Here is a 15,175-nt window from a genome sequence, read left to right as displayed (position 1 = left end):
TATTGAATTGTTACGACAATGTGGGACTTCATTCGAATGTTAAATATCACATATCCTAACAATATTTTTTTTATATATTTCACCAAATATTCAACAGTTCAAGCGTTGTTTTTCATGGTACTTTTGATGAAATAAAAGTTTATTTATATCATTTTAAATTTTCTCTTCCATATTATGAACATTTTATGGATGTTTTGTTATCTAGGAGTTGATATTTTTGGAATGTGTCAATAGCATTCCCAGACAACCAGAAGTAGCATGAGAATTCACCCAAAAAGTCGTTTAATTAAAGAAAATAACATCACACTCACACAACATAATGAATAAAGTTGTTTGATTGACCAATTTTTCTTTTACTGAGTTCATTTGTTCATTTTGTTTCATTCCGTATACACGTACAAAAAAGGCGAATCAATCCATAGCAGCTGTCAACTCAACTTTATTATTGCTGTGTGCGTTTGAAATGCAAATTTCAAATGCGGGAACACCAAACGCTGTAAGATTTTTCACAAGAAATGCGATGTCAGAGCTAGATTTTTCTTGCTAGGGCGGCGGTGATTTATGTAATCGTTGCTAGGTATCCTTCTATAGTTTTGTGTTACGTTTAGTCAAGATTTGCATCTCAAATGCAAACAGCAATATCCTTAATTAGGTCGCACAAGATGGCAGGTTAGTTCGATACACTCGCAAAAATTTTGAAAATATATCGCCTCCAAAAGTGGAGGCGTATCTATGAAACCATCTCATACAAAAACTTAGCACAAATAAGCATCGCACATCGCTAAAGACGATTTCGCTATAAATACAGACATTAAATAAATTTAGACAATTCAAATTTTCGGAGAACAAAACTTGCCAGAATCCTTCAACCGTTATCCAAAACATTGACATACAGCTGAACACTAACCGAAACCCATTCGTAAGAAAGTCGATGACAAGGGTCACTCAATGTCCAAGAGGGACACGCATTTCATACGCACAACTCATTCCCTATCTTGTTATCCGTCATCGTCGTTAATGCTAGAGAGAGCATTAAATTGTGCAGAAGCTTACCCACTCGTTTAGCTTAGTAGTTAACAGTACCTGGTAGCATCGGAAAAAGCAACATTACCATTCGCATCAGTCAGTCAGTCAGTCGTCAGTCATTCAATGCAATGGTATCAAACATGGGCCAACAAGCAATGCTTAATAGCTTCCTCACACAAGCCACTTCCAATTGACAGGTGAGAAAGCAAAAACACAACCTCGAATCATATGTAATTATCGAGTGCATTCTTTATTCATGCAAATTGAAAAAACAGCGACGCGCTAAACGCGAGCAGCGAATTCGCTTTGGCGCTTTTTCAGGCTCTTCTCCGCTGCTTCCGAGTCCCGAATGGTAGCTAAATTATCGAGCATTTAATGAAGAGGAATGCTCTGCGTTTTGAAGCCTTCCTAAGCCGAGGAGTTAGAATCCGCGGCTACAAAGCAAAGCCATGCTGAAGGTGTCTGGGTTTGATTCCCGGTCGGTCCAGGATTTTTTCATGATGGAAATTTCCTTTACTTCTCTGGGCATAGAGTATCATCGTACCTGCCACACGATATACGAATGCGAAAATGGCAACTTCGACAAAGAAAGCTCGTAGTTAATAACTATTTTTGACTGTTTTTATTTCTTTTTGCGATTTCTTTTCGACAATTTCTAATTCATACCCAATTATTGCTTGTTTCGAATTATTTTATTGACTTTTTTTCGGGTAGACAACTGATGCGTACGCTTAACCTATGTCACAATAATATTTTTCCCGTCCCAAAAGATCGTCGATGGGGATGGAGTTTGGTATTGGGGCCGGCAGAGATCGGTGATGGTCAGCCAGTCAGCCGGGTTTTTTGTTAGCCTTTGCTACGAAACCTTTGTTTCATTGACTGGGTTTATGAATTCATTGTTGTGCACCCATCAGCAGAGCAGTGAAATTGTGCATCATATTCTTTGTTATGCGATACGCACTTTTACTGGTTCACGGATTGCACACCTTCTCGTCTAGTTGGGGGAGAAACCGGGACCAAAATGTATAGAGGGAGAATCGGGAGCGATGGTGGGGTCCGACGCAAGTACGAGGTCGAAGCGAATTTTATTTGGCCAATTAGTTAGAATGGGAGGGTCTCTAGTAGTGTTGAGGATTTAGTCAAATGGTTCATTTATTTCCCATTCATCGTGTACGTGTACATTGTTCGGGATCTTTTTGGTTCAAATTACTCGCTTTTTTTCACTGTTCACTCGGTAATCACGCACTTTATACTAACATGAAAGCACTGATGTAATAAATTCATTGGGTTGCCATCCTCAGATGCTCTTGCAGTTTATGATAAGCCAAATAAGGTATTTTCGAGGAACGTTGAAAATACTATATTTATAGGGAATCACCATATGATTGAAATGTTCGGCTTTAAAAGAATGATCTGAATGACCTAAAAAATCTCTATAGAAAGTCCTTGTATTGTAGGCAAAGCTTTAAATATTCACGACAAAGTCAACGTTCAATTTCTGTTTCTTGGGTCAAATGATAGAAGATTATCATACCTAATATAAGCAACATTCCAAGCTTTGTGCAAAATCATAAAATTTTCGGCGGTAAACCAGAAGTAATTAATTATAACACTTATCAAATCTATTCTACTTAGAATTTTCAGTTGAACCTCTTGTCATAGCGAACTGCAGAACTCTTTATTGAGATATAAGCTGCAAAATTTGTCGTTTTTGGTCAACTAGCATGGAAGTTTGACAGCTTGTATGGCTATTTATTTGCTTAATTTGCACCGAATCCAAACTTCATTTGTTAAACAACAATAAGTTTACAATTTTTTCGATGCTTAGAAGTTATTTTTTGATGATTTAGAAAAGTATTGTATTTTGCCATATGAGAAAAACGAAAAAAGTTGTATGGGAACCAAAACATGTTTAAAAAAACGATTTAATCTAAATTTTTTCGAGCAGTTATCTTTAGTGGGCAGGATCCGTCATTGGTTTCGAAATTTTCAAAAGCAGTTTTTTCGTTCAAAATCAAAAAAAATATGAACAGAAGAACTGCTCTTATTTTATTTATTTTTTATTTAATTTTATTTGTCACTGTCACGAATTATTGTAATCCCACTGACTGTTTCTTAATCTAAATCCTTAAGTTTTGAAGTTTTGATGATGACGATGATTACAATGACGGAGCGTTGAGCGCTAAATGAAGGTTGAAGTCCTTATTTGTATGCTTGGTGGTCCACCAGGATAAGATTTCTAAAAAGTTTGATAAATCGTAGTATATATTTCATGTAAACATCAATACGGTCAGCGTTTAATCAATTTTTACGACCTGTAGCTAAGAATTGTGACGTGTAGGGACATTTCGTAAAACGGCACCATATTCGGCAGCTTCAAATTTTCTGGAGACACATACTTTGATCCTTGAGACACGCAAGAATATTATTTTTGCTACGCTGTGTCTCATTGATTCAGTGATAAAAATTTCATCAAGATTCACATTGGCAACTGTTTTCAAAGATGGAATACTCAAGACGTGGGGTAATTCTGCACAATCACGTGGAAAACGTAACATGGTCGGCAGCAATGATTGAAAAATATCTGAATCATTCAAATTCCGTATCGATAATTTTATGTTGATACAAGTAAATTGAATGCTCTGGTTAGGTTCAAATAGGTTTTTGCAGATAAACTTGCTCCCATCTTGTTGATTTTGGCAAGTTATTTGCAATTGTCTTTTAATGAACAAATTTTCAAGAAAAAAAAGTAGAATAATATATTGTCATTTGTGCGGTTGAACACAAAGTACTCGATCTCATAGTTCTCATCTGACTTAGTCAGCTGCCATTACAGTCACAATGTCATAGAATGTTATTAGCACCATAATGTCTAGCCGAGTGCTAGAGAAAATTCAAAAGATTACTTAAACAGTTTTTATGAGTGCACTTATTTTTGCACTTTTATTAAATCTTTCAGTCTTAAGAAGAGGTAATGACTGTGCATTTTATAGAGAAGACACTTTGTGTTTGCTATTTTTGTTTTATTTATCAAAAAAAAAATCATAATCCGTCTTCTGTACATTGTTCGACTAATAGGGTAACCAATATATTTTGGACCCCTATATATTTTGGACCCCCGGGACCATTTTCCTGCAAATTTCCCTATTCAAATCAAAAGACCAACTCAATTCGCATGCCATTTGGAAAGATAGGACTATTCCGCACTTGCATCAACCGTTTGTACATAGAAAATGTGTTTATTTTATCTGAAATTAATTTAATTTAATCGGTTCATCTATGCAACCGTTACAACACGTTACACGCAGAAAATGAAGCCGTCAGAAATTTTTCAAATGTAAACAAAAACTTTTTTCAAATTTCTGAACCAAAGGCGTAGATTTTTTTCGGTTTTCCATTGTCAATCGATTGATTAGACTATGGGCAAGCATATCATACAACCAGTGTCGTGGATTTTGTCGTTAAACGATAAAAAAATGCCGGGGGTCCAAAATATATACTTTGAGGGTCCAAAATGTATTGGTGTGTCCAAAATAATGAAAAACAGTGCTTCACAATTCTATTATTTTCGACGTTTTCTGGACCCTACATGACCGTATGAGCATTTTTGTCTCGTAAAGGAAGTTTTTCTCTACATTTTGGCATGTTCTTTGACTTGATTATGCTGTGCAATTAATTAATTGGGACAAAAAACTAAAATCACTTTCTTAGGGGGTCCAAAATACGACCGTTACCCTACGTATTGTACGATGTTCGGAGAATAAAAAAGCGACCAAAATAAATTAATAGAAAAACGTTTACAAATAACTAGATCGGTTAATATGCGTACATGTTTTAAAATACATAAAATGATTAAAAAAAAGTAATTTTTTTGAAGAGTACTGTCAAAAGTCATGATTTAGTTCTCCTTTGTACAAGTATAGTTTCTTAAGAGGAAAAAAACCATCATCGTTTTACAAATTTTCAAAACCATTTTTTTTTTGCTCAAAATTGAAGCAATGCTCATAAAAATCTATCATTGCATTGCACTTGCTATCTGTAATGCAATGATAGATTTTCATGAAGATTTCATTAAATTTGGAGGAAGAAACTGGTTGTTCATTTTTGATGATTGTTGATGATTAAATGATGGATGCTTGAGCCTTAAGTAATCCTAATCAATTTTGAACACGCTTTTTGCTTTACTTTTTTTTTGCTGGGATAAAAGGATTGTATTCTAGCAAACTTGGTAATAATCATAAGAGTCACCTAGTGTTAAATAATGATGGAATATTGTTGATAGTTTGAAGCTCTACTTTCATTGGATTAGTATAGGATACCAACATATAGATTGTTTAAAAAAATAGGGTTTTTGTTATGCGAAAAATAATGTTTAACTTTGAAGACAGCTTTTCTTTGGAGTTTTTTTTTTTTATTTTTTATGTTTTTCAACTAGAGGCATTCTGTTAAATCTCTTATTTTCATAACATGGTAGAACATTAGTTTAAAGATTCACAGGAAAACGATAACGATTTCATTAATATAAAATATATTGCATTAGAAAGGTCTTCGTAATTCACACTCATATAATGTAATTGTCTTAATGAAAAAGCTTATAAAACGACCTAGAAAAGACCCCATATTCTACCCGTTTAATTCCTAAAATTGGCTTACGACTCTGAGGTCTTTATCAAAATGCTGGTGAAATTGATTTGCTTTTAACAGATCTACTGCAATTTTAGAATTGAACCCTTCAATCACGATGGTTTGCAGTTCTTAACACTATAAGACGATCAAAACTAACACTTAAATGTTGGAAGCATTTTATCGCCATCAAGTATGCATTTCGTCGATTGATTGTATTTCGATTACAAAATATTTGGCGCTATATGATCAATATTATTGGTGATTGCTTGTTTCGAACTTAGGGGACACGTTTCATTACGAGGATGGAAACATTCGCAGTTCAAACGAACGATTTCTATATATAAAACGAAATTAATATTCCCCTAGGAATTTTGAAATATCTCCAAAATCAGAAAACCAATGAATAAAATTTAGACAGATACTTTAATAGTGGGAATAAAGTCTTTAAAAAATCTTTACAAATGTGATAACTCTGAAATGGCACCAGACATGTTTATCAATCTGAACTTATGATGCCACAAAACATCTGTAGGAATTTTAAAATTGCTAGGAATTTTTTATCTTTTAGTATGTTTTCTGTAAGTTTTTTTGACAGTACATTTGAGAACTCCCGCACGAGAGATTTGAAAAAATCAGAAATCTCCCCATCTGATTTGCAAGGCTCCGGATTGTAATCCAGCTGACCCGGTTATCCTGAGTTAAATAGAATTGAAAAAACAAAACTTGCGAAATAGAAGCGTAGGTTTGTAGAAAGCTTTCCCATTATGAAACAAGTAAAAGCAAAAATTTTCGAACTCCTATGTAATCCAAATTATTCAAAACTAGTTGACCTGACAAGCCTGGTTTTTCCCGAAGTAGGCTGTATGATATTGTTAAAAAAATTCGACAAAAATGTACCTACCCCTGTTTATCTCAATTTTCCCGTGAAGTTTTTCGACCTGTTTTTTACATAATGACACGTCTGAAAACTTCACGAACCTAACTGTGAAAGAATCAGGTGAATCCGTTGACTCATTCTAAAGATATTTCGTGACATACAAACACCATTCCGTTTTTATATATATAGATAATTAGCATAACCTAAATGTCCTCAATAGATTTTTTAGTTTTATTCCCGAAAAATAAAAAAAACTATTCTCCCAGAAGATTTTTCAAACAGTCTTATTTTCTTCAATGAATTTCACAGAAAATGCTGCTTTGGATTGTCTTTTAAAATATTTCTTGACAAATTGGTTGCAAGTCTGAACGAGTGCATTATTGAATATAACAGTTCTCCAAAAACTTTTTCAATCAGTACAAGAGGATTATTTTGAAATAAATATTTGAGTATTTTTTCCCATAGCAATAGAAAAAAAGCTTTTAAAAATCAGGTTTGGAGGGGCCCTTGTAGCATCCAGTTATATTGTTAAATAGCGTTTACTTGAACCTTATAGAACGGTAAGTTTTAACAAAACGTCATGTTTTGGATTCAAAAGTACATTGTTCTGTAAACCATCAAATATCCGGGGCCCTCTATAACTTGAGCCGAAGGAAGCCAGAAACTGCTTTGGAAACATTGCTATAATGAGCCCTGTTTCCCGTTATTCCTTCAAGAGTTCAAATCGAGTTTTTTTCCAGGGATTTCCTCTAGAAAACCCTGTAGGAAATAATGCAAGGTTTAGAAAACTTTCCGAAAATTAATTTGTCAGCTATTCCAGACTTTCTTAAGAGTCTAAAAAAATCCAGAGATCTTTAAAAAAGAGAAGCTTGTAGGAATTTTTCATCGATTTTACCAAAATCGGTGACATCTTGAGGATTTGATTTAGAAATATCGACCGGATTTTTTTTTCAGAAATTACCTTTAATTATTTTTTTAAACTTCCTGAGCATCTCCTTGGAGACGTTCTTGGAAAAAATTAAGATGACTTCTTTGACAACTTGTTTGGGAAAATTTTGGAAGAATGTGTTCAGACTTCCTAAAGAAAAATCTCTCAATGTATTTTTAGATCAATTTCTAGTTGCATTATTGAAGAAACTCTAAACAAACGAGAAGAAATTCAAAAAAATCCCGTAGGGAACTTAGAAGTTATTATTAGATAAGAAAATAATCCACATGGACATTCATGCGAAGAAGCAATTTGGAATTTTCAATCAATATTATCAAAAAAAATGAGTGTCACAAATTTTCTCCCTTCACTCAAACTCAAATGGATCTATTTTCTTAATTCATTTGACGCAGAATGCAGTTTTCTTCTCTGTTGTAGTTATTAATTATGTGGCCAACTTTCTAAGCAAACAATGCAGGAGCGTCATTTTGGGACTGACTCAACAATCACTTCTACGTTCACTGCACGAACCGATTTCGAATCAGAATGGCTCATTTGTGGTAACGGATCACCCAATGGATTTAAAATTGAAAGCTTGTTCACATAGACATTGAGAAACCCAGAGTAATTTAATGAATCACGAATGAAGACATCGATAATTAATTGGCTGTCTCCAATACAGTACTGAAAAGTAGCACTTTTCAGCACTGTTTGTTTTGTTAGAAGAAGAAGGCCGTTATGCTATTCATTTTAACACTCCCCCAAATCAACGAAATTTTTTCAATGGCTGCGACAAAAAATTCTATATTTTCAATGACAGTTATGCTGTTATCTTGATAAAAATGATATATGTACCCTAAAAAAATATTTATCACACTGACTGTCAACTCAAGTAAAGCAACGCAGAAGCCTAACGGCTTCACGTCGTCTCATTACAGTGACCTGGTTTCACCCTTTCAGTCCAATCTTATCGCCGTACATGTACATGTCCTTCATCGGAGAACTAATTACACTGTCATATCGTGATCGCATTCGTCGAAAAAGCTTCCATAACTGGAATCATTCAAAATAGTAAGGGTATGCGATATGGATTTTTTCCATGTCGATACGAAACGAAACGATACGCGGAATATCTTGCGCTGATAATGACGAAACGAAACGAAATTTAAAAATGTTTCGTGTAACTCGATACGAAATCAAATATCTCACGGAATTTTTCGAAACGAAACGAAATTTTTGAATTTGTTTCGCGAAATACACGTTTAAGTTTTTTTTTTCATGTCAAAATCTGGAAATTTGACCATGGGCATAAAAAAGTATTTTAAATCCTCTACCATATGGAAACCTTAGTGTTGCTCAGCGGAATCCTTACATGTTGTGGTAAGTCTCTTTTCTGTTTGTTTGGAATTTTCTTAATAACTTTATAAGGGTTCATTTCAATATATCTGACATTCACACAAGGCAATGAGTGGGTTTAATTTAATGCGAAGTAGGCCGTCATGGCCGAAATTTGTACGCGTCGTTGATGATTGTTGCTGATTCATCTCACGATTTCGAATCAAAGAAAACCAGTTAGTTTTGAACTGACACAGCTGAAAAAGTATCAGAATACTTTATACATGTTAGCGCGTACAGTGATACTTTTTCAAGTCGATATAAACTATCAAGACATACTCTTTAATGAATGTTCGAATCCTCTGAGCAGAATCTCAAATAGAGAATCTTAAAAGTAGATGGAGTACCGTGTGGATACGGATACCAGTGGATACGAGTAACTGACACTGAAGAAGACCGCAAGTGGTAATCGAAATACGCGTATCTGTCAAAAATAAGCATTTAGGAGCGGAATTTAAAGGTACACGGTACTCCATCTACTTTTAAGTTTCTCTATCAAGACATAGTTTATCACTCAGGCAAGCTGAAAAGACATCATTGTTGCCAAAATGAATGACGAACCCACGACCCTCAGCTTGGTCTTGCTGAATAGCTGCGCGTTTACCGCTACGGCTATCTGGGCCCCCTATGTTATGCTAATATATACCATAAAACATGGAATAATGATATTCATTTTTTTGCTGTACTTTATGCTTTGTGGCATGAATGAATGAGATTGGGGACACAAGTCGATAAGTGATCATGAAAACACTTAACTGAGATGCAGACTCTGTCCCAGTTGGAACATAACGCCAGAAAGAAGAAGAAAAATAAATAGAACAGAGGAATCACTGGAATATTTGCTTTAGTATTTGCTGGAGTATTGGATTCTTGGAGGGATCAAATTTGTGGACGATTTCTGGAAGAATTAAGGATTGTCGATATTATCTCATTTTCAGATTCTTTGTTTAATACTGACTACAAAATCACATTTTCACTAAATTTTAAGCCTTAAACTTATTTGTGATTTTTCCTGAAATAAATCATCAAAATCGATCGACAGATGGCGAAATTAGAGAATTTTGAAACTTGATGTCGGTATTGAAAAGGTTAAGATTTTTGCCTTGCGGCATTTGGCTTCTAATATTTGTAATGATATATTATCAATATTCGCATTTTTTTAATTGGGGGTCGTGAGGAAATTATGTCACGTTATAAAAGGAGAGAGGAGTTGGTGGTGTGGTACAGTGAATAAACCTAGATTCACTTTTCGATAAAAAAAAAATGTATGCATCTTCCTTGTTTAAGGTGAATATAAATCGAAGGCATACCTCAGAATTTCAAGAGCACAAATCTAACGAACCCGACAGCGGTTCAAGCTGAACACTTGATCGATTGGCCATCGAGTAAGCAATCGATAGAGTTTTCAGCTTGAATGGACGTCTGGTTCTTTAGATTTGTGCTCTTTAAGATTTGAGGTGTGGCTTTGGATCACCCTAATCAACGCGATTTTTTACGGCGACAGCGACAAACAATCGCTGCGATTCCGCTGCTACATGTAGAGTTTTATGACACAACAACGAAATCGCGGCGATTTTTTGTCGCCATCGCGGAAAAATCGCGTTGATTTGGGAGAGCTGTTCTTATGCTATGTTAAAAGTGATGTCATAGCTGGAAAGCAAGAGAGAGAACAAATGCGCGCATCAATAATCTGCACCACCTGAGCAAATCCAGAACATCAGGGACTCACGCTCCGCAGCTTTTTTTTTACATTTGTGTACAAACAGTTTTTTTGATATATTATTGCTCAACAGGACACGCGATGTTTCCCGGAGGAAACCGTGGTTTTGTTTTCTTCATTCTTATGGAAGATAACATTGCGGTAGTTCATCAAACGCAGTTGTTCCTTTCCTGGGCTATTCGCCGCGAGTAATTTAGGGCAAATGGGCGTTTTTGGAAACTTTACAACGGCAGTGCAGTTTATCATATCCTGCGGACCAGTCAATACTACAGTCATCCAACAGTTAGGGGTCATGCACAAATTACGTCACGCTCCAAGGGGGGGGGGAGGTGGTCGAGCCAAGCGTGACAAGCCTTACAGAATTTTCGGTGGACTCATACAAAAAGTGTGACAAAGGGGGGGGGGGAGGGGGTCGAAAAAGTTCAAATTTAGCGTGACATAATTTGTGTACCATCCCTTATGGATAACACAGATATGGATCAAAGTTGGATTAAACGGAGAATATCTCATCGAATAGAGTAGCAATTACGCAGAACCTATTTTACCTACGCGAAGCACAAATCTATACAGCATCGCAATCAACAATAACATGCTTAAACACTTTTGTTCCATTCGTAGTTTTTGTGATTTTTCCTATGCTATTTTTATACAGATGTATCATGAAATAGATAAGTTCCATTAGGCTGATACAAATATTAAATTTATTTTATGTCCGAGACTACTTGGAAGGTACGAGGGGGGGGGGGATAAAAATAAATAAGGAACAAAAAAATAAAAATGAAAAAAAAATATTTTTTTGAATTTTTATTTTTAACGATAATTGTTAAACTTTTTTCGAACCTCCTCTGGATTATTATTTTACTTGTTTTTTACTTTAAAAATTGAAAAAACCTAACTGATGTCAAAAAAATGATGAATCTTTTTTTTTTTCTCCCCTTCAAAATTTTCGGATTTTTGAAGGGGGGGGTGACATAAAAGAAAATTAATATTTGTATCAGCCTTATTACAGCAAAAAACAAAAATATTTGGATATTTCGCATGCCTGGGGAACGTTTTTCTGGAACCATAAAAAAAACACTTGGTTCAGTCTGTCTGAACACCGACCAGTTATGAATCTAAGATAAGACGATTCCTAAAGAAACGCCAAAACGTATGCTTTCTCTAGCACACCATTCGTTTGCCTCGCAGATAATTTGCTGTTATAGTGTTCTGATCCATAATATGAGTCGATTTGATCCGTAATACGGACCCATTTTTGACTGTAGATAGGAGTAGAAGCGAACGCTTTGCCTATTTTTTGTTCGAAATTAAACTCGAATTTCGCGAAATTCCGTTTTATTCCGTTTGTTTTCAATTTTCCGTGGAAATATTTTAACAGTTTGGCGAAACGAAACGAAATAGCAAAATAAAAATTTCGCCTGTGCGAGTTCCGTGGAATTCCGCGGAATTTCGTTTCGAACCGTATTTGACGGAATCATTCGGTATTTCGCATACCCTTACAAAATAGCAACACACACAGAGACACATAACAACGATATACGCGGGAAATCATTTGAGAGTCCAGGAAGTTAGTAGCAGATGCCGTAATTAACGAATGTAAATTAACAAAGATCAAAGCAATGCCACACCATCTAGCAACTACAAGATCTAGGACACTGAAGCAAAATATATTGGAAATAAAGGGATAGCACAAAACAAATCCACCTCACCTGGCGGTGGTACAGTCGCGGTACAGGACATCGAAGTCCTTGCAGGCCAGCAACTTGCACCGGTTGACTCCTGGCTGGATGGCGCCGAGACCTCGCAATATCCGCACCTGCTCGACGTTGCACACCAGCGGGACAATGTCCAGCCGTTTCAACTTGGTGTACACCGTGTGGAGACCACCCACCAGATGCTTCAGGAACAGCTCGAAAGCTTGCGGAAGACACAGCATCGTTTCGCCCTGGATGATGAAGGCAGCCACCTTTTGACCTCGGTAGTCGACTAGTTTGCATTCGTTCGCCGTTGGGTCGGAACTCGAAATCGGTGGCGGGCTATTGTAGGACCGGGGAGGGACATGATGATGAGCAGCGGCCATCAAATCCAACGGGCTGGCATGGTGCATGAAGGAGTTCAGCAATCCAAGTCCATGTGGCGGAATGTGCGTCAGACCGCCAGCCATCCGAGGAGGCATTCCAACCATTCCCATAGACGTGGGCGTCGACACATGTGGCGGACTTAACGGATGTGGCATGCTCATCATCTGCTGAGGTGTCGCTCCCAAAGGACTAGAGGCCATCTGTCGCCCGGGGCCATGATTCAGACTCGAGTTGTGACTGTTGTGCACCGGACTGACCGGAGTCGGAGTCCGAGTTTTGTCCAGGACATGGCTGCCACCGTTGTGCGTATGGGGCATCGCAGGAGAAGACAGATTGCGTCCGCGGGAGTCGTTCGATGACGCTATGCTGTGATCACTGGCCGTCGATGCCGAATCCATTGCACTGTCCATAATATCTTTGCGTACACGCAACACTTTTTCGGAGTGGTCAATTATCTTGAGGCACAAAGAAAAAAATCAATCACTTCTTCACTACCCTAACAAGTAGCATCAATCACCGATTTTCTCACTCTACTCAACTTTTTTTCTCATATTTTCCGCTGATTTTTCATTTCGACTTGGGAGAAAAAACGATAGCACCTTTTCAGTTTGCACCAGTAATTATTTCTTTCTCATTTCACCGTAAAACACTGGAAAAACTAGCCGATCAAATCACCGTCACACCTTAATTCATTTTTCCTCATCACTTTTCCGCCAATTTGGCAATTTTCACTAACTGCACTTTCCGAGAACAACTCGGTAACTCATTCGAAATCGCCTTCGATTCGAGTGTAGGCGCGCGGATGCCAATTATACGACTGAAATCTCTTAACAGTTTTGGGGCGTTTATTTCCCCCTAATTTGCGGCAATTCGACTCCGGGATCGGACCGCGGTCACTTCTTTCTTTGGTGGTAATTTCTTTTCCTGCGACACAAGGTGCAAAAGTACTCGGCAGGCAATAGGTAATCGAATTGGTTAGTACTTTTTGCTGCACGCCACTCACAGTCCAACTCGCCGCCGCCTTCGATCAGAGCAGAGACACACTCAGCATAAAACGAGCACCAGGTTGCACCTCAACAAAGCAGGCGAGCTGCAAAACACTTCTTCTGTACTACTTACTATACGCTACGGACCACACTGTGTTGAAGCACTTGCAGCGAGCGGAGCACCGAGAAACACACGAGAAACCGTCGCCGCAGTCACACGAATAATAAATAACAGTTTTAAAAATATATATTAGAGAACGAATCACTTAATCGTATAACATTGAAATGAAACAAAAATAGGTGGGTTGTATTTTCATTTCCATTTCATTTTCAATTCAACTCCGACTTCATCTGTATCTTACATATGTACGAGAGCAACGGTGCACCAACACATCCGCAGCGAGGGGGTTTGCATTGCATCGCCCATGAGTGTGAGCGCATCGGGGAGAGTGATCTCGCTCACTCATCAGAAGAAACTCGCGCACTCACACGTGGACAGTCGTCGGTGTCATTCCATTTGGCTCGCGCTTTCCCGCTTTCTATCGTGGTGTGTGCGAGAGAGAGATTCCTTGCCTGTGGAAGGGTGGGCTTGTGGGGTGGTAGGGTAACGTGCTCAGCACAAATCCGTACGATCGATCGGCAGCTTTTTTTTTGCACACAGCACACATTACGCGCACTCACACAGCCCCCGAGGTGGCGCTGGTGGTGTGGTGATTAAGCTCGTGAGAGGGAGAGCGGTTAGTCGGGCTATAAGCAGAAGCAAGGTACCGTTGAATGCATGTGCGGTTCGAAGCTAGCAAGAAGCGGGAGAGTGGCCTACCGTGGAAGCGGATGACGAGAGAACACTGCACTGTTTTGCGCTGCGGGCATGCTGACTGACGGCGGCGAACGATCAAGATGTGGCAGTGTTGCCCGGTCCGGATGTCGAGGGAAAGGGGAACTAAGTTGAAGAAATATTGTGTTAAGACATTTAATAATTGAATTACTATCTTGTGATTGGCTAAATATAGATTTTTGTTTTGAAAATTCATCAGCTCTGCTGCAATTTTCGATTTAAGTATTTTGAAAAGTATAGAAAACGTTATAAACAAGGAAAAGTTTTAAGTTACCACTCTCGGTTGACAACTGTTGGAGTTATAATTGAACACTGAGGGCATGGCCGGACTTACGAATGTGGGGGCCCGGGGGTCATTGCCTGGTGGGGGCCCTTTTCCCAAAAAGTCTTGTTGATACCTAAAAATATACTAGATATTTTTAAATGTCCTTTGTAAGGTGTAAACCTTACAAAGGACATTATCAGAAGTCGAACTATTTTAAAACGTTCAAAAAATGCTTTAGACATCTTATTTTTTAAATTTGAAATAATGTTACTAATGTTTTCTTTAATAGTTTAAGTATCCTTGTAGATTTCATATGTTTAGGTCAAAATCATATTTTTTTTTTGAGTTTATTCGTGATCAACAAAAATCCATTTGACTATTACCTTCTTGTAGGTACCTTTATTCGAATTTAGCTTATTCTATTCATGTTTTATTA

At 37.4% G+C, this 15,175-nt stretch overlaps 1 protein-coding gene across 11 annotated transcripts in view; it reads right to left on the bottom strand.

Annotated features, from left to right (window-relative positions):
* LOC5575667 (dachshund homolog 2) overlaps positions 1 to 14,386 on the bottom strand; it is a 149,895-nt gene extending 135,509 nt beyond the window's left edge. For 7 of the 11 annotated variants that reach the window (XM_021848256.1, XM_021848262.1, XM_021848263.1 and 4 more), the window contains exon 1: positions 12,282 to 14,386. In XM_021848256.1, coding sequence (XP_021703948.1) covers positions 12,282 to 13,063 — 782 coding nt within the window. In that variant the 5' untranslated portion in view covers positions 13,064 to 14,386. The remainder of the gene's footprint in view (positions 1 to 12,281) is intronic. The other 4 variants (XM_021848257.1, XM_021848258.1, XM_021848260.1 and 1 more) reach the window with 1 other exon arrangement.
* Positions 14,387 to 15,175: the final 789 nt, after the last annotated feature.

Source organism: Aedes aegypti, chromosome 2, assembly GCF_002204515.2.
Source record: "Aedes aegypti strain LVP_AGWG chromosome 2, AaegL5.0 Primary Assembly, whole genome shotgun sequence".
Taxonomy (NCBI): Eukaryota; Metazoa; Arthropoda; class Insecta; order Diptera; family Culicidae; genus Aedes; species Aedes aegypti.
This window is presented reverse-complemented; position numbering and strand designations above follow the sequence as displayed.